Source organism: Ailuropoda melanoleuca, chromosome 2 (genome assembly GCF_002007445.2).
Source record: "Ailuropoda melanoleuca isolate Jingjing chromosome 2, ASM200744v2, whole genome shotgun sequence".
Taxonomy (NCBI): domain Eukaryota; kingdom Metazoa; phylum Chordata; class Mammalia; order Carnivora; family Ursidae; genus Ailuropoda; species Ailuropoda melanoleuca.
Window position 1 is genome coordinate 122777546 of NC_048219.1, and position 26108 is coordinate 122803653.

Sequence of the window (26108 nt, forward strand, 5' to 3'; positions counted from 1 at the left end):
GGGGAGTGGGAGAGGAAGAAGCAGGCTCCCAGCGGAGAAGCCTGATATGGGGCTCGATCCCAGGACTCTGGGATCACACCCTGAGCCGAAGGCAGATGCTTAACAACTGAGCCACCCAGGCGCCCCAAAAGTGGCAGTTCTGTGATCACCATGGTATTAACTGGTGGACTCGTATTACAAGCAAGACTTCAAAATGTATTCAAAATATGTATCAAGATGCCACACACTTATGTCAACCAAAGGGTCATCTAAGTAAATGAAATGACACACTTATGTCAACCAAAGGGTCATCTAAGTAAATGAAAGCCACACACTTATGTCAACCAAAGGGTCATCTAAGTAAATGAAATGTGTCATCTAAGTAAATGAAATGTGGATACCATTACTTGATTGACTATATGAAATTCTATCTGGATACATGAATGTTCAAGGTTCTAATGCTGGTATTAGCAATTTAAAGTTCACAGTCAGAATTCTTATTGACTTCTTCAATATGTCCAAATGTATCATTAACCTGGCTTACCTCACTGATCTGTACAGAATTGATCTTTGCCTGGATGACTTCAGGGGTATCGACAATGCTGGTGAATTTGAAGTCTTCAGGTTTTATACGATACAACCTCTCATTCAGGAGATTCTGGGCATTCTTCACTCTCATCACTTCCACAGAACCCTCTGGCAACCATCCTATACCCTTCAACCATTCCAGGTCTGATTTGTACACGTTCTGCATGAAGAAAAGGACCACAGAGTGCAAGAGTCAAATCTGCCCATGAAAGCATGATGCCGGCAGGCCACATACTCCCTCTGTTCAAATCAGCTGAGTGGCCAATCCCATGAAATAGAAGGACCAACATTAAAAATATTTGGGTGTTACATCCCTGGCACGCATTGCTGGGAGAAGTTCACAGTAGCCTACAGGAACTGGAGCAGGGCTGACAAGTGCTACTTGTGGGATGACAGATAGCAATGGCACATAATTTTGTTTTTATACAAGGTTGAGCTTCTGTGCTCATCACTTGAAATCAGCCTTTTTTACATTACTGAGAATAACATCTGTAATAATTTGGGAGACTAAGGTCTTTAGATGTATATATAATGAGGAAAAGATATATACTTTTATCTGTACACATCACTTTATCTCTATATAAATATATACATATACATTTTTCCTATATGTGCCAGATAAACTTAAAATCCAACATTTCCTTATGTTCACATTTATTTCTAAAATTCAGATATCCAATCGTGCAAATGTAATGGGTTAAAACAAATTTTATATCTAATTACATAGAAGGAGAGAGTGATGTTTTTAACCTCATTAATAAGGCCTTGCCACATGAAAAGGAATCCTCTATAAGACAGAAAATGTTCACAGTAACTCTACTACCATGAAATGTACAGATTATGTTAGGTTCTTCTAAGATTACCACTTAAATTATGTCCCTAGGGAATACACCACGATGACGTACAAAGACACACATCTCCCCAGGAGTCTGGTGATAATATACGCACATCGCTCTGCAGCTCGTAGGCCTTCTTAGCCTGGATCACATCATTCTGATCTGGCAAACATGTCCACTGGTGCAGATAATTGCGATAATCAATATCGCTGACCAGGACCTGGCATTTCTTGGCCTGCACAATTGACATCATGTCCAACGGTGTATTGTGAATTCCTTTACACTTCTCATAAGCTTTCTTGTATTCTCTGTCACTCTGGATCTTGGCAGCATGTATAGACCATACCAATTTGGGGTCATCTTGTAGGGTGCGGAAACCCACGTGGTGGCCCAGTTGCTTACGGTAACCTTCCTTGTATTTGTACTAAAGTTGTGAAAAATCAGATAAAAAGATACATGAAAATAATGTAGTAAGAGAACTTTTCATTAAATGTTTTCAGAATATTTTCCTTGCCTTAATAGAAATTTGGCTCAACATCAGCAGTCATTACATATTTCAGTTAACTTTAAGGAAAATAGGGCTATTTTAGGTAGTTTGATAGAGAACATGAATAAACCAGGAGGGAAATAGTATGGTGAATAAGAGTAATTACAAAAAATTATAGCTGACATTTACTGAGCAATTACTATATGCCAGACGCTATTATGAGTGCTTCAAATGTATTGATTCATGTGAAATTACTAAATTTTTTAATTAAAAATAGTTTAGTAGCAACTACAATCTCATTTAATCTTCACAACATCTTTGTGAAGTACATACTATTATTATCACATATTTCAGATGTGGTCAATAAGACACAGTGGGTGTAATCATGGTCTCCAAGGTTGCCTGGAAAGCGGAACATTAAGTCAGATGGTCCCCCAAGAGTACTAACAATACCTCAGGTAGGAAAAAGTCACTTGTATGGTTTTGGAGACAGATAAAAAAGGTGTCTATTTCACAGAAACGGAAAGCAAGGTCGTTGGTTTTAATCAGATGATAACAAAAGGCCTGGGGACAAGAGTTTCCATCTTGTCCATGCCTGTCCTAAGTATCTTAGGACTAGAGCAAGATAGTGTCTGTTTCTTTTCTATATTTGGATAACATAGAAAAGTTAGGACAAAAGGGAGGGACAGAGAACGGGGAATAAGGCAGATACTAGAGACTGGCTATTATTTTCAGAGATAAAAATGAGAAGTAAGAAGGAAGAAAAAAGTGGATACAGGAGATAAAAAATAGAGAAGAACCCAGAGAAAGGGAACAGGGTTGCTTCAAGTTGGAGCTGGGGTGAGAGGTAGGCAGCTAAGTAGGATAATTATTTTGATTAAGGTTTTAAATTACTATTAAATGAACTTCAAAAGGTTACTGATATATATATATATATAACTTACACATAAAATGTGATTTCAGTCTTAAGTCTCATATGAAACTTTCAACTGTGATCTCTATTTATGGAGAATGTCATAAATATTTAGGGAATAAAATGACACTGGTCAACAATCAAATATATTGATTCCTGAATTTTTCCCAAGAATTCTGTATAGATACTTCATGGTTTTTTTTTACTTCTACTTAGAAACAACTTAGAAATTTTTTATACATATACCTCATCTATGCTAACCTTAATGTGCTTCATTCCATTTTAATGTTTTCAAATAAAGTCTTCAGTGCAAAACAAAATGAAATTGTTTACATAATTTTTTTTAAAACCCAATTTTAAAAAAATACTCTCCCTGTTTGTTGTAAAAAGAAAAAAGCCACAAGGAAAAAGAGGCTGTACCTCACTGGCGATGTCTCTGGAGGCTTTGGCTTGTTTGATTTCAATGGCATCCGCTCTGAAGTCATAGCCTTTCTGCTTGGTCTCATTCCAGTGTTTCTGGTAAAGGTTCTATTGAGGGAAAACATAGGTTTGTTTACAAAAATTGAAAATAAGTCCATATACTCAAAGTACTCAAAATATGAATTTTATGACATAAAGTAAATGAAGACAGGATAAGGAAAAACAGTCATTTCTGAGTTCTTCTGATTGTTGGCTATCTCCTTTATGAAATACAGGACACTTCTGACTTAAATTTTAAAGCTAAAGATCTAGATCTACTAAATGTTTGAATATTTGTCTTCATCTGGAAATACCCCACCACACAATACGTGGAAACTAAGAATCAACTGTGAAGCTAGAAAACCTTCATCAAGGTATCATGAAAGGTCCGGTATGTTGTTGTTGTTTTTTCCCCTAATGCTGCCTTTTGACTTTTCAGAGGTCCCTACTAAAGAGATGTGACGTAGATATTTATATTTATCTTATTCTTTGGATAGGATTAAAAATTGTCCTTTTGCTTTTGTAATGGCTTTGAAATGTCAAACAAAAAAGTTCTGGATCAATCAAAAACCTATAAAGATAAAAGAGACTGTTACCTCATACTCCTTCAAGTAAGAGAAATTTAAGGATTTTCTTATTCTCAATTAATATATGATGAAACTGAGCTGTGGACATTGGATATAGAACGATGCTTTGAAGATTGAAAGGAGGACACCCATAGGATTCAGATATTCCCAACTTTTTGTAGTCTGAGACCCAGCCACAGATCTAAACTAACGTTTAAAAGAGAGAATTTCCATTCATATTGCATTGGGAATGGAAGCTAAAGAGAAACTGTCTAGCACTGAAAGCTGTACATATCTCTAAGATAATTTATCCATAATACCACACCCCACGAGCTGACATATATTGTCCTATAAAGACATTTACATTTCATATTTATGCCACTTACATTGCTGATTTGCTGGGCATTTATATGGGCCTGCAGCATGACTGGTGTGTCAGATGGAATGGTGATGTTGGTTTTATCTTTATTCCACGCATCTTGATACAGTTTCTGTGGAGAGAAGGGAAATATTACTTTAATAGTGGATATCTGAAACATTAAGCCTTAGAAACTAACCCGGAAAAATTCTTTTACTGTTTGTAATGGTTCATTTTATGTGTTAACTCGGCTAGACCACAGTACCCAGATATGTGGTCAGACATCATTACAGATGTCTCTGTGAAGATAGTTTCTAGATGAGATTAACACTGTTATCAGTAGACTTTGGTAAAGCAGAGTACCCTCTATAATGTGGCTGGGCCTTGTCCAATGAGCTGAAGGCCTTAATAGAAAAAAAAAACTGACCTCCACAGAGCAAGAAGGAACTTTGTCAGCAGACTGTCTTTGCACTTGAACTGTGGCTCTTCTCTAGGTCTCCAGCCTATCCTGCAGACTGTAGACTTGCCAGCCTCCATAATCATATGGCCCAATTCCATACAATAAATCTCTGTGTGTATACACACGTGCAGTCTATGGATCTACATCTCTCTCATATACATATGTATCACACAGATATACATGTAGGACATACACACATAGATAAGTACATCCATATCTATATATATCTATATACATCTATATCGCCTATTGGCTCTATTTTTCTGGAGAACCGTGACTAATACAACGTTACACCATTTAAAATGCAGCATTATGCTACAGGTTTTAGCATTTAATAGGAGTTAAATATTTGTTCTACTTTGCATGGGCCTTTACGAAACTAGCCAACAGATTCTTAGAGTTGCTCCCACCACTCTAAGTCTTCCAAGAGGAACAGTCCACATGCTCAGTTTGGGCGGCATCATCTGAGAATGGAATCCTACAAAAGGCATGCTTGGTAATAGGATAGTTCTCACCTCACTTATTTGCAGAGAATTGGTTTTTGCCAGGATAACATCTGGAGTGTCAACAATGGAAGTGAACTTCAAGGCTTCTGGCCGCGTTCTATAAAGCCTTTCATTCACCAGGCCTTGAGCATTCTTCACCCTGTTCATTTCCACAGAGTCTTCTGGCATCCAGCCAATGCCACGCAGCCACTCCAGGTCCGCCTTATAAACACTCTACAAAGATGTGAGACAGAAATTATGTCCCACGGTTAGACACACCCACTCAAATTGAAAAGCAAAGTACATGGGAGTGAGGGGGTGATAAGCACAGGAGATGGGGCTTCCAAAAAAGTAGGAGCTGAGATTTTATAGGACTCAGGGGTTTTAATATCAATGACAGAGTCATTTGTAAATGCATAATTACATATACCAGCTGTGAAGAGTGATAAAAATCATGACGCTGAATTTCATAATTATTTGATATTTCCAAAAAATTAGAGAACTGAAAACATTTTTAAAGGAAATTTTGTCGAAGCTCATTCCATTTTAATCCCACAATAACTGACTGAAGTGTCCGTTAGCATATTGGATATAGTACAATAGTGGCAGTTACTTTAAAAATACTAAGATAATTTGTTTGTCTGCAATATATTTTCACCGCCAGAAAGTACAGAAGACATGAAGAAAACATTCTGGAATCTAGGCCAGGGAGTAAAAGACATGGCCTAAGTCAGATTCTTCATCTATGTTCTTTGGTTCCTAGGACATAACTCCTGACTATGGATTATGTATTAATACAATGTCAGTGGGGCCCTCCTAGGGGCGTATAGTGCACAATCCATGAGTCAATCCACAGAGGGGTCCATAGCGGTACTTCCTGGACAATAAATATGTCCTCTAATTCCAGCTTTCCCAAAGTTTGTGTTACGTACATCGCTCTGCAGTTCATAGGCCTTCTTCGCTTGGATAATGTCGTTTTGATCAGGTAAGCACGTCCAGTGATGCAGGTAATTGCGATAATCAATGTCACTGACCAACGTCTGGCACAGCTTGGCCTGAACGATATTGAGCATGTCCACCGGGCTGCTGAATTTGGTCTTCCACTTCTGGAATTCCTTCTTGTACCCTTTCACTTTGAATCTTCCCTGCATGTATGGCACACATAATCTTGGGGTCATCTTCAACACTCTGGGCTCCAATGTGGTGGCCTTTCTGTTTCTCGTATGCTTCTTTGTATTTGTACTAAAATAGGAGAAATATAGGTTTAGAAACTCAGTTTTAAGACCATACACATGCTGACAACTACAGAAAATGTGAACACCCGCAAGCAAATGGGTAAGACTTTCATATGGCAAACATTTTGGCATCTCTGAATAATTTCAAACTCCTTCACACTATCGTAAACATAAGTGCAGTATATCCGTACATCTTCATTGGCGCAGCCCTTCTAGCTACAGCTCCAAACTGTGCTATTCTTCTCTGTGACAACAACGGGACAGTCTTAGAAAACAGGAAACAGGAGTGGGGGGTACATGTGGAAACAATTGTGAAATGTGGCCCACCAGCCTCACAGTGGCCATTCAGCAATGTGACACCGAAGGGGGGTGGATGGAGGGCACTTACATCACTGGCGATGTCCCTTGAGGCCTTGGCGCTTTTGATGGAAATAGCATCAGCCCTCAGATCATAGTCTTTCATCTTTGATTCATCCCATCCCTTGGTGTAAAGTTTCTACGTGAAGGAAAATACACAACAGAAAAATAAAAGTGTTTTGGAAAAGCTAATAGGCCAATTCCAGACAGGAAAGTGTAAGGTGGAAAAAATATTTTAATGAATCCTAGAAAGGCTTAAGAGACAATGAGGAAACCCCTTACTTGGCTGATATTGGCAGAATTGCTCTTGGCCAGTAGGATTTCTGGGGTGTCTGGCATCACGTGGATGGAGGCTTTGTCAGCATTCCAAGCTTCTGTGTATAAATGCTATGGGGGAAGCAAAGTAAAACCCTTTATGAAAGCCCCTACATTACAGTTATTTTCAAATTTAACACATTTTACTGTAAAAAAGCCTTTTTAAGGCTATTTAGAGGTGAAGGAAGCAAAAGGGTACTGGGGAGAGTGAAACATGACAATATTTAAATATTTAAGCTGCCATGTGATAACTTCACAGCTAATATGAAGTGATACAATGGTCTCAATTATTAATTCTTTTCTTCCAGTGAATCTCAAGCTTACTCAGAGGACCTCCAAGGATGTAACCTGGCTATAGAATTATGATACAGTAGAAATCCCTAGATTTCAGAATTAATCCCAAATTCAAACCCAATTCCACTATGCCCAAGCTGTGTAATCTTGAGAAAGGTACATAACGCCATATAGTCCTCATTTCTAAGAGGGGGATAATCATGTTTTTGCTGAGTGCTTTTTGAAGATTAACCACAACATGTAAAATGCCTGAGTCTCTCACAGCAGAGTTTATGGTGTTTCCTATTCTTATTATCACTGAGGTTGCTGTGACAGGTATGGTATAAAATAGAATTTCTAGAGAGTTTTATAACTTCAAGCTCTGGAGTTTGCTGAGAATTGACTTCCTATTCTGCACTGAGCGCCCAATCTCACTACCTGAATGTTTGGCAGATGTCCAAGCAGGTGTGGAAGAAGTCAGGTAAGTTCAATTCAATCTAAAATATGTATACTATGGATAAAGAATGAGCCCAGTATCAATAAACAGAATTCTAGAACTCCAGAAAAAAGAAGTGATTATCTATCTTGTGTAATGATACTGAAAGCAACGGTAACAATTCACTTCCCGGAGTAGATTTCCACAACCGAATATGGAAGAGCGCACCAAGCAACTGATTTGAGTTGCTCACTGGCATTGCTATACACACTGTGTTTCCCAGACTTCAGAACAAAATGCTAGGTGGCTATCTATTCCCTACAGGATGCATAAAGGGAAGTCAATGGTTTGAGTCTGCTCTGCCTAGGAGAATGTACAGGGAAAAGCAATAATTGATGGTTGTCTCCATGTCACTGCCCAGAAGAATATGTGCATTACTCCAGAGAAATTATCCCAGGCTATGCCTCCTCGTGCACACAGAGGATTAGGGGATACAGGGCTGAGAAGCACATGCAGGCCCAACTAGAAGTCGAACAGATACTCTGTTGAAGACCTGTGTGAAAATCAGGCCCGTTACATCTCCTTTCTCTGGAAACCTCAGAGGGCATTTCTCACATGGACTTGGGAGGTGACTCAGGAATTGGAAACCATTGGATACGCACCTTGCTCATCGTCAGGGCGTTATTCTTGGCCAGGACAATCTCTGGGGTGTCTGTAATGCATGTGAATTTGAGCTGGTCTGCGGGCTGGCGGTACTTCCTTTCACTGAGGATTTCTCCAGCTCTCTTCACCTTCTCAACCTCTACAGAGCCAATGGGCACCCACCCAATGCCTCTCAGCCACTCGAGATCAGCTTTGTAAATAGCCTGAAAATGAAATAATGTCAAATATTACCTTGACAGCCTGGTGTCTGATCTTGATTTAGCATAGAGAGACAATGTATAATTCTGAATCTTGTGTGAATTTCCAGGAAGATCCACAGAACTGGCTTACTTTGGTGTAGAGTGGCTAGCCAAACACTTTGTCCCTGAAAGTAGCCAATGTTTTCTGGTTCAAAGACTCATAAAATCTGTGCTCACTTTGGCAGCACGTAAATGAAAGACTCGTAAAATCTAGTAATCTGCAATTTCACTGATGCAAACCCATTTGAGGAAATTAGTGACTGCCCCCTGGTAGAAAGTATTTATTCTCTGATTTGATTGCCTGTTGCTCCTTGTGTGGGAATAACACTCTGTCAGAATACAGCTTGTTCCTATCCCATGGGGGACTGGTCTTCACAACTAGCCACATATCATAAAGATGAACACTACTAGCTGACCACATGTGGAATTAACGTATTATCTGGGGACAAAAAAAGGGCATCTTTTTTCATGTGACACTATATGTATGCTCCTAAACCAAAGATTACATGTATTTTTACTCTTATCTATCTTATCCTCAATCCCCTTCCTTATGTTAAAAAGATATTTATCTCTTCTTCATTTTCCTTCTGTGAATTTAAATAATTGGCTAAAGGAGAACTTTTCTCATAAATAAAGGTAACGGTTCTTTTTGTTTGTATGGCTTTTGGGAAAACTCTTTTTTTTTTTTAAAGATTTTATTTATTTGACAGAGATAGAGATAGCCAGTGAGAGAGGGAACACAAGCGGTGGGAGTGGGAGAGGAAGAAGCAGGCTCATAGCAGAGGAACCTGATATGGGGCTCGATCCCATAACACTGGGATCACACCCTGAGCCGAAGGCAGACGCTTAACTGCTGTGCCACCCAGGCACCCTGGGAAAACTCTTTCTTCAATGCCACTATGTTTATCATTCCTTCAAAAGCAACTGCTTGTCAGAGCCTGATCAAAAAAAGGAGGAGCTACTATACCAATGAGGTAGCATTTGTGTCCCAAGGACAATCTGCTGGCTGACAACAAGAGTACCTCACTATTTCTAGAGAGCTACTATTTTCAGCTTCTTAGGAAATTTTTTCCAATATGTACAGTTCATTCTTAAACTTCCTGGCACAGTAACAGATATTTCTTTTAAGCAGTCAGAAAAGTGATAATGTGATAATGCAATCAATTCATTTGGAAAATTAGGTTGTGTTAAACCAGCATTTCTGAACCTGGCATCAATGAACTTGAATGGGAAAACATAAAATGTTTATTAACCTCTCATTGACATATAGCGTTTCTTTCAGTTATAAGTATAGGCCACAGGTCATAGTAGCATTAGCACCATATGAGACTTTGTCAGCAAGAAAAATCACAAATATTTTCATATCCTATTACGGTTGTTGCAGTCATCCTAAAATATTTATGCTCATTACGTCTTTGAAATTAAACTAGTTATCACGCCCAATGCTAGATCTTTTATTTAATGTGTTAAAAAAAGTATGCATATTACTATATCAGATTCGGTTTAATATTTTCATAACTATATTTTGATGTGATCAATTTCTTCTGAAACATATATACTGCATTTTATGCATCCCTGACATTGTCCTGAGAAGCTGCCTCTAGGCTCACAGGACTGCCAAAAGATTCCATGGCACAAAAAAGTTAGAACCCCTTTAAAAAATCTTTTAAACGTATGCCAATGTGGTCAGCACCAAGGAGGTAATCTGTCACATGGACCCTCTCTATCCCCAAAGGAAAAAAGGTAATTACCTAAGACCTCCTTCAACTCCCCCTAAGGGAAGGTGACCCTGTCTGAAATAATCCTTTCTTTTGCTGATAACTTCTTTGTCCTACAGTCCCTCCTCTAAATCCTTCCATGTTTTACAACTCTTTGGAGTTACCCTCTATTTGCTGGACGGATTGCTGCCCCATTCATGAACTGCTTAATAGAGCCATTTAAATCTTCAAATGAACATAATAGAAATAAACACATGCCGATGAACATTAGACCCACTCACGTCACTCTGGAGGTCATAGGCCTTCCGGGCCTGAATGACATCATTCTGGTCAGGCAGACACATCCATTCATGTAGGGGATGTCTGTAGTCTATGTCACTGACTAAGGTCTGGCACTTCTTGGCCAGCACCAACCCCAGCATGTCCACTGGGCTGCTGAACTTGGTCTTCCATTTCTCAAAGTCCTTCTTGTACTCCCTGTCACTCTGGATCTTGGCCGCATGGATCGACCACACAATCTTGGGGTCATCCTCAACCTTCCGGGCCCCAATGTGGTGGCCAAGCTGTTTGCGGTACCCTTCCTTGTACTTGTACTGAAAAAAGAAAAGGGTTATGAGTCTAATGATAAGAACACCTCGTTTATATAGCATTTTATAATTTCATACACACATTCTTTCTTTGGATTTTTCCCTTCTTAGTGTGAAGGAGAAAGGTTAATATTATCAACCCCATTTTCTAAAGTAGAAGCCTAAAGCCTATAGGGGTCTTAGGTGATTTGTTCGGGATGACATCACAAGTAGGTGAGAGCTACTAGTTCCTACTATTTTCCCTTCTATTAAACTGCACTACCTACTTTACATTTGATTGCTTAACAAGGAAAGATAAAACATTGTGTACAATCTAAAAGAACATCTACTTAAAGATGCGGCTATTTTTTTCTAAAAACGTGTTGTTAAGGATCTTTTACAATATATCTCTTTTAATTAGAATTTTTACTTAATGCCCTGATTGAGAGAATGGGCTACATTTAGATAGTTTCACCAGAAAATATCTTATTAGCCTGTTATGGTATTGAACTTTCACCAACTCATGCCTTGGGTTAATATTCTATACTTTCAAAATTCAAGAATAACACATTATGGTCCATTTTACCATGAGATGATAAAGCCCATTGTGTGGGCTTTTCTGGAAAACGTTTTGATTATAGAAGGAATGAAGTGTAAGTCTAAGGTACGGGGTCTCTCCAGAAGAAGGAAAGCCTGGATTTCGGTTCTAAGGAGCCCCGGCACAAAATGAGGGCACTAGACACCCTCAAGACATGTTTCTCATGAGAAGGGAAGGGCTACGGAGAAGAGACAGGTAGGTGCTGAGAAAAAGCATCGCTCACTTCTCAATTTGTCCTTACAACGAGTTAGGGGCTTGGTAGAAGAACCACACTAAAAGTTACAAAGAATGAAACAAAACTCCAAAAGGCATCCATCATCTAGTCTTCCTTCAATGCCAGAATAAATGGATAGAAGTAGTAGGAAAGAATTCCCATTTGTATTGGCTGACTTACATGTGCTTTCAATGTTTCTACAAAATATCTGAGTCAACTGCTGCTCAACTTCTGAGGCACTAAAATATGAACCCATTTTTTAGTGCCTAATAAAACATGCATTTTTAAAGACTATACCTCTATCCCTGATTAACGGGTATAATGGACACAGTATCTTGTGGTTTTCTCTGTTTTTTATTTGCAACTTTGTACATGGGGGAATCACTACATGAAACTGAGACTTGTAGAGACAACCAAAATTCTGCCAAGAAAAATGATAAAAGCTGCCATTTGGGAACATCTTTGAGTAAGAAATGCCTCTTCCAAAAACATCAACTTACATCACTAGCAATCTCTCTTGAAGCCTTGGCTGCCTGGATTGGGATGGCATCCAAACGCAAGTCATAGCCTTCCTTCCTGGACTCTTCCAAAGCAAGTTTATAGAGTTTCTGTAGAAAAGAAAGTCATTAATCATTACTCCTTTCATTAAAAATTAAAGCTGTTTATTATTCACTTTTCCCTGTCCTCATTTAAACTATCGAAAGAAATCCACAAAATCAAGTATGAGGGTGGGTTTCTACAAAACTGCTTCATAGGTGCACTAGGACTTTAAGGCACATGTTCTAAACTTTGGGATTATACTGATTGCTAAATTTCAAAAAAAAAAGGGGGGGGGATCAGTATGTGGTTGCCAAAATTTTGTTTTGCCAAATAAGCACATATAAAAAAAAATAACTATTTACTTTCACCATCATAATATAAAAGTAAGGCTATCTTAATCCTATAGAAGGAAAAAGAATAAGGACTTTTTTTCAAATTGAATATATTTGGATTTAAGGAAAACCCAATATATTGTGTTTATATTTTCATTTTGCTAGGGACTGTCATCACAGACCATGATCAGTCTGCATGGTAGGCTTCCAGGATGATTGCCCTGATGAAAATCCTGGTCCTGAAAGAGATGCCTAGAAAAATGCTTGCAAAGAGCATTAAATGGTAACCAGAACATTACTGAAGCACCAAAAGAATACAGGGCATGATAACCCACTGGGTTCCAGTACAGCACCCTGCCTGCTAAATGTTTAATCAAGTAATGATGTGATACCCACACTGACCAGTAGGGAAAGGCAGTAGGAATGTCAATCCCATTGAAGTCTCTCCATAAGCATTCCATTCTCTGATTCCCTGTTGCTAAAAGGCTGGTCTATACTGTGGATCTATCACACAGCCCAAAATTGAATCAAGAGAGAACTCTTTTCTACTGATGTTAGTTTAGAGTATGTATAACAAATTAGTTGAAACATTTCACCAAGGAAATAGTTACAACAGCTCATTTTTTTTTGCCTTCCTATTCATTATATGACCAATAGTGTACTCACATGACTGTAGTTTATGCGATTTTGTTTGGCAAGCATGATTTCTGGTGTGTCTGGCATGACGTGGATCGTTTTCTTATCATTGTCCCAGGCTTCAGTATATAAGTGCTGTGGGGGGAAAAAAAAGTGAGAAAAATTGGGCATTCACAGACATTTTTCTTTTTGATTATGTGCCGATCACTTCTCCTCTAAACAAAGCAGAAGTAAAATGACTAAAGTTGCATAAATTCCTACTTTTCATGTAGATAAATTACTATTTCCAAGAGTATTTAGCTTACCAGTTTACTATTTCACTGACCCAGTTGTTACCGTTCCTTGTTAAAATTCTTTAACAATCTGAAAAGTATAATTGGGTTGCAGTAAACTCTGCAATTATGAAATAATTACAGCACATAGTATTTTTAATAGTTTAATATCTTGAAGTATTATTAAGTAACTATGGTATTATAATGGAAAAATCCTTTTAAAAGGTGTCCTAAATCCTATAGGAATTATAGGAATGCCGTAACATGTCAGATTTTCTACCTTTTCCTATGGTGAATTCCCCGATCTAACAGTAAGGGGTAAAAACTCACCTTACTCATGTTCATAGCATTGCTCTTTGCCAACACCTGCTCCGGAGTGTCAGTGATGCTGGTAAATTTCAGTGTCTCTGGACGCTGACGGTAGATAGTATCACTGAGTATCTCCGTGGCCCTCTTGGCTTTAAGAACTTCCACGGAATCAATTGGAACCCAGCCAATGCCTCTCAACCATTCAAGGTCTGACTTATATAAATTCTGGAAATCAATGGATAGGAATCATATTTACTACTCCAAGTTTCAGATTCATAGTCACAAAATGGCTAGAGAAGTACAAAAGTACGGATGGACAGATAAAGCTCCCAGCCTAGCTCATCACTCATTCACGAGCATTACTGAATCCTGAGAATAATTTTTTTCCCTGAGCATTTTTTGGTATAGAGGATCGTACCAAGAATGATGAAAGAATTTTTGTAAAAAGAAGAAGACACCTCCTCTTGAGGGTGTTACAGGATTTTTACACAAAAGCAGGGCTTCTTTAGCTTTGCAACGTGCGACCTAACAGTTTCCAAAAAGACCCCACACTCAGACCAAGGCTGTGTGAGTGTTGCAGTCCCAAAACCTCTTGCCTTTTTTTTAATGAGTTTCAACATGTAGTAATGTTAACCTTTGCAAATCACACCTTGACTTGCATTTTCTAAATTGCAGTATAATTAACATGTAACAATGTATTAGTTGCAAGTGCACCACATAACTCAGTATACATATATATTGTGAAATGATCACAAGAAGTCTAGTTAACATCCATCACCACACACAGCTACATTTCTTGTGTGTAATAAGAACTTTAAAAACATCATCATATCCACCTTCAAAATCACAAAATGTCAAGTGTGTCACATGGTGTTGTAAAGACAATATATTAGAGACTACCCTCATTATTCATTTCATTTTACTCTCAATAGTGCATGCTAACTGTTCATAAGAATTTGATGACCAGTTTTGAAAAAGACAAGAATATCTTAGTATTTCCTTGTCAGTAGGTATAAAATATGAATGCTTATTGAAATAACTTAGCATAATATACTTCTGTTCCTACTCCTTCCACCTCCCTCCACACCCACATGTTTCTACCTCTTCAGCCAAAAATGTGCAGCTGTATGTTTTTGAGAACTCTGTTTCATCGAACTCATGGAAAGGAAGCCTGAAACACCAGGAAGAAATATACCTGTATGTAACGGCCAATACATATTTTATCTCCTCTTTTACGTATGACTTTTGGGGAAGAAAAACTGAAGTAAATTGTAGTGCTTTCTGTGGGAAACACTTTTTAAACATTTAATCGTATATCATTTAAAATACACAAATAAATTCCAGTCCACCGGCATCAGACAGAAGCCAGGGACATGTCTTAGATCTGCTTTCAACATGCAGAACAAGCCTCAGGGGTACTCACGTCGCTCTGGAGGTCATAAGCTTTCCGAGCCTGGATGATGTCATTCTGGTCGGGCAGGCAGGTCCACTCGTGCAGCGGATGTCTATAGTCCACGTCGCTGACCAACGTCTGGCACAGCTTGGCCTGAACGATATTGAGCATGTCCACCGGGCTGCTGTACCTGGTCTTGTATTTCTCAAAGTCCTTCTTGTACTCAAGGTCACTCTGCACTTTGGCAATGTGCAGAGACCACATTATCTTGGGGTCGTCGTGTACTGCTCGGGCACCGATGTGGTGACCCAACTGCTTACGATAAGCTTCTTTGTATTTGTACTGAAAGAGAGAAACCAGTGAGTAAGGAGGGAGAAGGAGGGAGCACCAAGGGCTATTTCCTGTCATTCTTTTTGTGATGAGGCTTTTCTCTGAAATCCTGAAGACTCTAGAGAGGTTTCAGGGCACCTGGCTGGCTCAGTTGGTTAAGCAGCTGCCTTCAGCTCAGGTCATGATCTCACGGGTCCTGGGATTAAGCCCTGTGTTGGAATCCCCGCTCAATGGGGAGTCTGCTTCTCCCTCTGCCTCTCCCCCCACCTCCACTCAGGCTCGCTCCCTCTAATAAATAAAGAAAATCTTCAAAAAATAAAAGACACTAGGGGAGTTTCATCACGTGCTGCTGAGACGTCACACACTAGAAAATGCTTACTCCCATCTGAGAGGATGCTGTGCTCATTCGCACATTTCCACAGACTAACACCACAATGATCCCTTTATATTACAGTAAAAAATTGTACGTTGATAAAAAGTGATTAAAAAGTGAACTCTGAAAAGGTGAGCTCAATTACAGTGATGAACAGTGTCTCAGAACGCGGTCCTGTGGGTGGACTCAAATGAGAGGNCGATCTAACAGTAAGGGGTAAAAACTCACCTTACTCATGTTCATAGCATTGCTCTTTGCCAACACCTGCTCCGGAGTGTCAGTGATGCTGGTAAATTTCAGTGTCTCTGGACGCTGACGGTAGATAGTATCACTGAGTATCTCCGTGGCCCTCTTGGCTTTAAGAACTTCCACGGAATCAATTGGAACCCAGCCAATGCCTCTCAACCATTCAAGGTCTGACTTATATAAATTCTGGAAATCAATGGATAGGAATCATATTTACTACTCCAAGTTTCAGATTCATAGTCACAAAATGGCTAGAGAAGTACAAAAGTACGGATGGACAGATAAAGCTCCCAGCCTAGCTCATCACTCATTCACGAGCATTACTGAATCCTGAGAATAATTTTTTTCCCTGAGCATTTTTTGGTATAGAGGATCGTACCAAGAATGATGAAAGAATTTTTGTAAAAAGAAGAAGACACCTCCTCTTGAGGGTGTTACAGGATTTTTACACAAAAGCAGGGCTTCTTTAGCTTTGCAACGTGCGACCTAACAGTTTCCAAAAAGACCCCACACTCAGACCAAGGCTGTGTGAGTGTTGCAGTCCCAAAACCTCTTGCCTTTTTTTTAATGAGTTTCAACATGTAGTAATGTTAACCTTTGCAAATCACACCTTGACTTGCATTTTCTAAATTGCAGTATAATTAACATGTAACAATGTATTAGTTGCAAGTGCACCACATAACTCAGTATACATATATATTGTGAAATGATCACAAGAAGTCTAGTTAACATCCATCACCACACACAGCTACATTTCTTGTGTGTAATAAGAACTTTAAAAACATCATCATATCCACCTTCAAAATCATANAATGTCAAGTGTGTCACATGGTGTTGTAAAGACAATATATTAGAGACTACCCTCATTATTCATTTCATTTTACTCTCAATAGTGCATGCTAACTGTTCATAAGAATTTGATGACCAGTTTTGAAAAAGACAAGAATATCTTAGTATTTCCTTGTCAGTAGGTATAAAATATGAATGCTTATTGAAATAACTTAGCATAATATACTTCTGTTCCTACTCCTTCCACCTCCCTCCACACCCACATGTTTCTACCTCTTCAGCCAAAAATGTGCAGCTGTATGTTTTTGAGAACTCTGTTTCATCGAACTCATGGAAAGGAAGCCTGAAACACCAGGAAGAAATATACCTGTATGTAACGGCCAATACATATTTTATCTCCTCTTTTACGTATGACTTTTGGGGAAGAAAAACTGAAGTAAATCGTAGTGCTTTCTGTGGGAAACACTTTTTAAACATTTAATCGTATATCATTTAAAATACACAAATAAATTCCAGTCCACCGGCATCAGACAGAAGCCAGGGACATGTCTTAGATCTGCTTTCAACATGCAGAACAAGCCTCAGGGGTACTCACGTCGCTCTGGAGGTCATAAGCTTTCCGAGCCTGGATGATGTCATTCTGGTCGGGCAGGCAGGTCCACTCGTGCAGCGGATGTCTATAGTCCACGTCGCTGACCAACGTCTGGCACAGCTTGGCCTGAACGATATTGAGCATGTCCACCGGGCTGCTGTACCTGGTCTTGTATTTCTCAAAGTCCTTCTTGTACTCAAGGTCACTCTGCACTTTGGCAATGTGCAGAGACCACATTATCTTGGGGTCGTCGTGTACTGCTCGGGCACCGATGTGGTGACCCAACTGCTTACGATAAGCTTCTTTGTATTTGTACTGAAAGAGAGAAACCAGTGAGTAAGGAGGGAGAAGGAGGGAGCACCAAGGGCTATTTCCTGTCATTCTTTTTGTGATGAGGCTTTTCTCTGAAATCCTGAAGACTCTAGAGAGGTTTCAGGGCACCTGGCTGGCTCAGTTGGTTAAGCAGCTGCCTTCAGCTCAGGTCATGATCTCACGGGTCCTGGGATTAAGCCCTGTGTTGGAATCCCCGCTCAATGGGGAGTCTGCTTCTCCCTCTGCCTCTCCCCCCACCTCCACTCAGGCTCGCTCCCTCTAATAAATAAAGAAAATCTTCAAAAAATAAAAGACACTAGGGGAGTTTCATCACGTGCTGCTGAGACGTCACACACTAGAAAATGCTTACTCCCATCTGAGAGGATGCTGTGCTCATTCGCACATTTCCACAGACTAACACCACAATGATCCCTTTATATTACAGTAAAAAATTGTACGTTGATAAAAAGTGATTAAAAAGTGAACTCTGAAAAGGTGAGCTCAATTACAGTGATGAACAGTGTCTCAGAACGCGGTCCTGTGGGTGGACTCAAATGAGAGGTTTATTAATCTTTTTTTCCTAGGGCATTCTGAGAAACAATTTCCTCTGCACAAATAATATAGAAGGGGTAGCTTAAAAATAGGCAATTTTTGTTGTTTTAATAGGTACAGAATTTAAGTTTTTTTTTTTTTAAAGATTTTATTTATTTATTTGACAGAGATAGAGACAGCCAGCGAGAGAGGGAACACAAGCAGGAGGAGTGGGAGAGGAAGAAGCAGGCTCATGGCAGAGGAGCCTGATGTGGGGCTCGATCCCACAACGCCGGGATCACGCCCTGAGCCGAAGGCAGACGCTTAACCGCTGTGCCACCCAGGCGCCCCCAGAATTTCAGTTTTGCAAAATGAAAAAGTTCTGGGAGTCTGTCGTACAATAGTGAGAATATCCTTAACACTGCTGAACAATACACTTAAAAATGTTCAAGATAGTAAATTTTATGTTATGTTTTTAAATCATGATTAAAAAGAATAACCTACACAAATTGACAATTCACTACTATTTGGATTAATACTGAAGTTGTCCAGGAATCTGAGGTCTTCATTTTCAGGGTAAAGGAATATTGATTTTGTGGACACCTCAGCAAGCACACATAGCTTTTTTGCTATCCTCTGTCCCTCCTCAAGTCATGGGGGAGAACTCTGTTAAAGCTTGCTTCTTTCCTGGTATCTTTGTCTTGGGTATATCCTGGGGAGAGCTTATAAGCTTTTATGAGAAGCTCAACAGATGTCTATCTAGCTTTAATCAAGGCACTCAATCTTATTAAGCAAAGACCAAAGGACAAGAGTCAAAAGAATCACATTCCAGGCCAGGCTTTGTCTCTATGATGCTTGTAATCTTGGGCAGGTTACCTACCGTCTCAAATCCTCAATTTATTTGCCTGCACAATGAAGGCAGTAAGATGGGGGACTATAGACCTATGGATGATGACTACAGAATTCCCGCTATGATCCCCTGTAGAGGCCTGGCCTGTTGGTAGCAGCAAAGGGAAGGATGTGGTCAGCTCTTACATCACTGGCAATCTCCCGGGAGGCCTTGGCAGCCACGATGGGAATGGCGTCACTTCTCAAGTCATAACCTTCTTTCTTGGCTTCTTCCATGGCCTGACGATAGAAGTTCTGAGGAAAGAAGTAATTACTTTTAGATATAGTACTCACTTGCACTCTAAAAATGTATTTTTGCCAAAAGAAGATTACTTTGGATGCAGAACTCACTGCACTAAAATGTTCAGCCTTAAATCTTTTGAAAAAAATCTCTTTTACTCTCTCTTTATCCAAACTATGTATAAAAGGTGAAATTTTACATTCAGCAGGTTTTAACATTTCAAGTTCTCTTACACAAATCCTTATAGATTGTAGACACCAAGTCAATACCTTTCAAATGTGCTATATCGTTCAGCACTTGCTCTTCTCATGAAACAACCAAGAGATATTGATTTATTTAACACCACATTTGAATCAGGAACAATTTTATCAGCAAAGAATATGGGTGTGTAACAATACACAATACTACCGCTATGAGTACGTATGCAAAATCAAACAGTGCTGAACTAAGGATAATCTGCAGTTCCTGAATGTCTCTGTTAATATTGATTTGCTCCCTATTCATTTTGTCAACTGCGAGAAACTGCTAGCAGACATAGGAATAGCAGGTACCAAGGATTTATGAGTTGAAAGCACAAAATTGATAAAATTATATTTGATAATTTTTTTTCTGTAAATTGGAAAAACCACCCCACTGTTCAGTTTCTGTGGTAAGTGAAACACAGGTGTTCCATGGGAACATAGTTTGAGAACCAGTGCATTAAACAAATCATCTATCCTGGAAGTGGTCAGCCTTTTTTGCTTGTGAGCCACCTATAAGAATTTTGACCAATGCTATATCATGTTAAAATAAAATTTAAAATAATTGCTAATATTTTTTAATCAAAACAAAATACACACTTTGATAATTTTTAAACATAAAAAGTAAAAATTATTGCATCTCTTAATGTTATTTTTGTGATTTATAGGAACTCATGGTACCTTGATTGAAAAAGATTTTGGTGGACATTAATGAATTAAATCAGCACGGTTTTTTGGTTTGTTTGTTTGTTTGTTTTTAATACTCTCAGGCGTGCATACATTAACTGCTGGCTCAGGTGGGCCTTTCTTTTTTCTCTCTTTTTAGAAATAAAATCTTTATAAAATCTTACCTATATATCTTAAAGTATGTCTTAATATTTAAATATGTGTATTTTTCTTATTTTGAAAAATTTCAAACCTACAGAGAAGTTTTAAGAATAGTACAATGAACAGCCAGCTACCCATTTATTAACGCTTTTACCATATATACTTTGTATTTCTCTCGTGTGTATGTGTGGTATGTATATTTCTTATTTTTAATAATAAGAACCAATTGCAAGTAAACTGTAGACATCATGACTTTCACTTTTAAATGCTTAAACTCATGTATTGCGCCTAAGAATAAAGTCGTTTTTACAACCATAATATATTTATTAAATTTGGGGAGTTTAATATTGACACAATACTGCTATCTAATAGATGGTGAATATTCAAAAGTCACCAACTGTTCCAATAATGTCCTTTATAGCAATATTGCTTTTCTACCTAGCATCCAACTCAGGAACAGTGGCATTTGGCTGTCTCATCTGTTTCTAGGCCTTTAATCTGTGCTTTTTGTTTTAAAGTGAAAGAAGAGTGGCTAAGACAGAAGAAGTGGACACCACCCTAAGACAGAGGCCCTCCCAGGCAGGTAACTTAGAAGGGAACTAGGAGAGTGGAAGCTCTGTGAAGTGATCTGCTTAAAACAATGCAAGCCAGCATGCCCACTGGAAAGACTGTGTTATACCTCAAGGACACTTAAAGTTTCAAGTGTCATCTTTATGCCCCAGAGGCATAGTTCTTAAACTGGTCTATGATGGAATAACTTAATCCTTCATTTCAGTGTCTCCCCTTTCCTCTCTTAAGAGAGTTAACTGAGTCAAGGGAAGCAGTCTCAGAACCCATAGACAGTTCTGGAAAAAGGATTCAGAAATCACCTACGGTTTTAAGGGTAAACAATGATCTTGATTCTTTAGGGCTTTATCTTTCTTTCTACTTTATAACATTCAGTATTTTGTCATTGTTGAGGCTGTGTAAAGACAAAATTTTAAACGTAAGGAAAGGCTTTAAATGGTGTGGCAGAAATAATGAAAACTAATTGCTTCATTATTATGCCCCACTCTCATGTTAGATTGAATTAAAAATACTGGAATAATATCTTTAAATATGACACAGAGGTGCTTAATTTTTAAATGACCTAAGAGTCCTAGAAGGAAATTATTTTATGTTTTTAATGTAGATTATTAATATGTGACAAATTACATTCTTCCCAAGATAAGGTTTTTATAAGGGAAAAGTTAAAGTGAAATAAGAATAAATTTGATACATTTGGGAAAAAATCCCAAGGGCATTTGGTCTTCTTAAAAATTCCTAGGAATGTTTATTTTGTAACTGGAGAGTCAAATAACACCTCTATTATATTTTTCCTTGGAGGACTCTGTCCTTAAGCATAAGTGGAAAAAATGTGTTTAAATCATCTCATGTCTTCAGGCCAAACAAATAGATTTCATTCTTTCAACGTTTGAAAAAGACGCAGGGCTTCAAAGAAGATAATACTTCTGGTCACCATATAGACTACATTTTAAAGTTTGTTTGGTAAGTTATTTACCCAAAAGAACCAGAAAAAGTAAATGAGAATTTAAGAGAAAAAAAGTTAAATGTGATTGTTTTTTGATTTATATTTAATGAGCTAAGTGTGGAATGAAGGTACCAGGCGGGTTGAGAAAAAAACTCAAGAGAGCCATTCTGAAATCTAATCTTCAGGAGACAGCCCTTAGGTAATTAACATGTTCATGTCTTTTTATTTTTTAAACTTTATTTTTTTTAAGATTTTATTTATTTATTTGACAGGAACTACAGGAGAGGGAACACAAGCAGGGGCAGAGGGAGAGGGAGAAGCAGTCTCCCCTCTGAGCAGGGAGCCTGAACTGGGGCTCGATCCCAGGACCCCAGGATCACAACCCGAGCCAAAGGCAGACGCCTAACGACTGAGCCACCCAAGTGCCCCGCTCATGTAATTTTAGAGAAAAATAAATCAAGCAGAAAATTGTGGCAATAAAAGCCCAATTTCCTCTCAGTCTGGAAAAAACAAAAACAAAACAAAAAAAAACAAACAAAAGACACCTATCTCATCTGACCTAATTTTAACAAAAGGGAAAGGCTTAAAAGCGTCAGTACAGTTTGAGATAGAAACTAATTTCATCTGTCTGGGGTGAGACAGACCTCTTGGGAAAAGCTAAAGCAACAGAGAACCTCTGTGGCCAAGAGAACAATAGCTCGCTCAAATTGCCAACAGCAATCAAATACTTATGATCAGGTTTTTTCCTCAGGTCTACTTTATGATGCTGGAGGAAAGGACATTGTATCCTCTTGGTTTCTCACTTGTCATGGTTACTCGATACAAGCATGCCTCTTCTTTAGGGCCACATTATTATAATCAGAAGTAGTTAGTACATAGAAGAATGAATATGGTCAAGTGTTGAAAACGAGTACTTAATGTTCCAATGCTCTCAAGTCTTTTTTTTTTTAAATGAAGACACAAAACATGTACAAAATCAACGTCCTCTTGAATAAACCAGAGAATTGTTGACTTTGGCAAGTAAAATTGGGCAAGAAGCTGTTTCTGCAGCAGTATTTCTGGGCTGCAAAGATATGTGATGACGAGTTTAGTGAGATGGGAGATAACACATTAAAAAAATATATTTTATTGGGGCGCCTAGGTGGCACAGCGGTTAAGCGTCTGACTTCGGCTCAGGGCGTGATCCCGGCGTTCTGGGATTGAGCCCCACATCAGGCTCCTCCGCTATGAGCCTGCTTCTTTCTCTCCCACTCCCCCTGCTTGTGTTCCCTCTATCGCTGGCTGTCTATCTCTGTCAAATAAATAAATAAAATCTTAAAAAATATATATATATATATATTTTTTTGTCCTCAGGCAATCTTGAAATGGATGGATTTGAGAATTCTCATTTCAGTTCTTGTAAATAAACTTCAAGTTATTTTGAGCACATTATATAAATCTAATATGCATGGTAACTTGAGTGTATGGGGAAGAAATTCATGTTTCTTAAGCATCTATTTTGCGTTAGGCTCTATGCTGGGCATATTACATACCTTACTTAGTCACCACAAAAAACTTTTCAAGATACGTATTTTTATCCCATTTTACAGGTAACTGAAGAAAAACTCACAGAATATTGAAGTACTAATCTGATAAATAAAAATCATTATTTTTAAATTAAAATTATAATTTTAATTTAAAAAGTTTAATTTAAAAAGTTTCAATCGTTCATAGTTGAGAGGTTTTTTTTCCTTCTCTGGACATTGAGACATTTTTTGTATTTATCTATTTCTGTATCGTCTTATCTATCTACCTTTTGATAGATGGCCATATATTCAGGGTAGGGTGATGGGCATAAAAAGACAAAACTAAGCTAATTGGTGCATATGAGGATTAAATCCAGAATTCTAACTTTTTTACTACATCAGCAAAAAATCAATGTGGTCAGATCAAGAAACCAAAACAAATGGTCTTACCTCACTATAATTTATTTTATTTTGTCTTGCCAACATAATTTCAGGTGTATCAGGCATGATGTGGACTTGGGTCTTGTCTTTGTCCCAGGCTTCTGTGTATAAGCGCTGTGAATGATAAAAAGGGTAATGAATGAGAAAAACAATGTTTGTTGTAAATAGGAGTCTCCAATTTAGAGATCACGACAAAGCTGAAAGCCAGCCTCCTCACTATCTATGCTGTATGTTGTATGCCAATACTCTTCGATCTCTTTGAAGTGACAAGAACTTATTGTCACTAAATATAAACACAGACTAAGTAGAAAAAGAAAACGTGTGTGTTTTGTTACATGATCACCTCCAGTTATATTACAAGTGTTTTCCAAGCATATACACATATCACTATATACTTAAATTCTTCCCATGGTTTTGTTGTTTATGAACTGCAAATGTAACTGGGTACACCTTCTCCAGATTTTTGATAAATGTTATGGCAATTTGTATCTGACTTGTTTTACATTCACCTAGATGAGTACCCAACAAGAAAGAAAACTCAATATCAAACCATCATTGATATCAAACTCTCACTGACTGCAAACAAGTTGAACACCAAACATCTATCCTATTCTTTACTCTGGCTATTTCACAAGAGATGTCAAAGCAGAAACTCCCACATATATTTTTGGAATCCTGATGTAACTGCATAGAGAATGCAACCAAATCACTAAACACAATATGGCAATTGGATAAAATGAAAAACACTAAATTAACCATAGATATTCTCAAGGATGTATGGTTCCATTTTACTTCCCCCCAAACTGGGGGCTTACCTTGCTCATATTGAGGGCATTGTTCTTGGCCAACACCTGTTCCAGGGAGTCAGGCACACTGGTGAACTTCAGCTTGTCCGGAGGCTGGCGGTAGATGTTGTCACTCAGTATCTCTGTGGCTCTTTTGCACTTGACCACATCCACAGACCCGATAGGGACCCAGCCGATGCCTCTTAGCCACTGGAGATCTGATTTGTAAATGTTCTGGTGAGATCAAACACAAAAGCAAATATTACTAAAGCATATTTAAACAAATGAGACTTGATTTAAAAAAATGAAAAAAAAAAGACTGAAAAACTTTAATAGCCAAATTTCATGTCTATGTATTTTCAAATATGAAGCCCAATTAGATATAGCTTGATGGTATCATGTTCTCTCTAAAAGAAAAGGTGCAATCAATGAGAGGCAGAGAGAAAAATTGTTATTACTTTTGAGGGCTCTAACTAATCCTAGCCCATTATCTGTGTATCACTGTGCGTTATTATCATAAGCATGGTCACCAGAGGTATATAATGGGTCCTGGTACTCACGTCACTCTGGAGGTCATAGGCCTTCCGGGCATGGATGACATCGTTCTGGTCAGGCAGACACATCCATTCATGTAGGGGATGTTTGTAGTCTATGTCACTGACTAAGGTCTGGCACTTCTTGGCCAGCACCAACCCCAGCATGTCCACTGGGCTGCTGAACTTGGTCTTCCACTTCTCAAAGTCCTTCTTGTACTCCCTGTCACTCTGGATCTTGGCCACATGCATGGACCACATCATCTTGGGGTCATCCTCAACATTTCGAGCTCCAATGTGGTGGCCAAGTTGCTTTCGATAACCATCTTTGTATTTGTACTGAAATAAAGGTAGTCATTTAAAAAACAAACACAAATGGGAAGGGCTGAAAGTCCTTTAGTTTAAAACATCATTATTTTAAATTTGGAATAATCTAAATATCAACTTATCTCCTCATCCTAAATTCTGATTTGACTTCACAGCAGTGCTCTAATGTTTGGAAAACAGGCCGATCTAGATAGTTCTATGGTTGCAGACATTAAGTCCCTGTAAATAAAGGCAGCAACGCTTCCAGAAAATCAATCACAACAGTACTGTACACAAAAGTACAATGCTGCCTTTTCTTCACCTTGGGCCAGTGAAATCACTAACCTAGAAATTTTACATATGATTTTGAGAATGCTACTCCCCAGTCCACAGGTGCCATAATACCTCTCCCACCCATACCTCAGACCTCCC

The 26108-nt window shown here is 38.5% G+C and overlaps 1 protein-coding gene across 1 annotated transcript in view; it reads right to left on the reverse strand.

Annotated features, from left to right (window-relative positions):
• Nucleotides 1-26108, reverse strand: part of NEB (nebulin) — a 204807-nt gene that overhangs the window by 85527 nt on the left and 93172 nt on the right. Inside the window, 19 exon segments of the mRNA XM_034654568.1 lie at nucleotides 524-727; nucleotides 1516-1827; nucleotides 3224-3331; nucleotides 4215-4319; nucleotides 5162-5365; nucleotides 6064-6256; nucleotides 6258-6373; nucleotides 6755-6862; nucleotides 7006-7110; nucleotides 8410-8613; nucleotides 10649-10960; nucleotides 12246-12353; nucleotides 13284-13388; nucleotides 16159-16362; nucleotides 17561-17872; nucleotides 19436-19543; nucleotides 24062-24166; nucleotides 24868-25071; nucleotides 25398-25709. Of these exon segments, the coding sequence (XP_034510459.1) occupies nucleotides 524-727; nucleotides 1516-1827; nucleotides 3224-3331; nucleotides 4215-4319; nucleotides 5162-5365; nucleotides 6064-6256; nucleotides 6258-6373; nucleotides 6755-6862; nucleotides 7006-7110; nucleotides 8410-8613; nucleotides 10649-10960; nucleotides 12246-12353; nucleotides 13284-13388; nucleotides 16159-16362; nucleotides 17561-17872; nucleotides 19436-19543; nucleotides 24062-24166; nucleotides 24868-25071; nucleotides 25398-25709 (3429 nt within the window).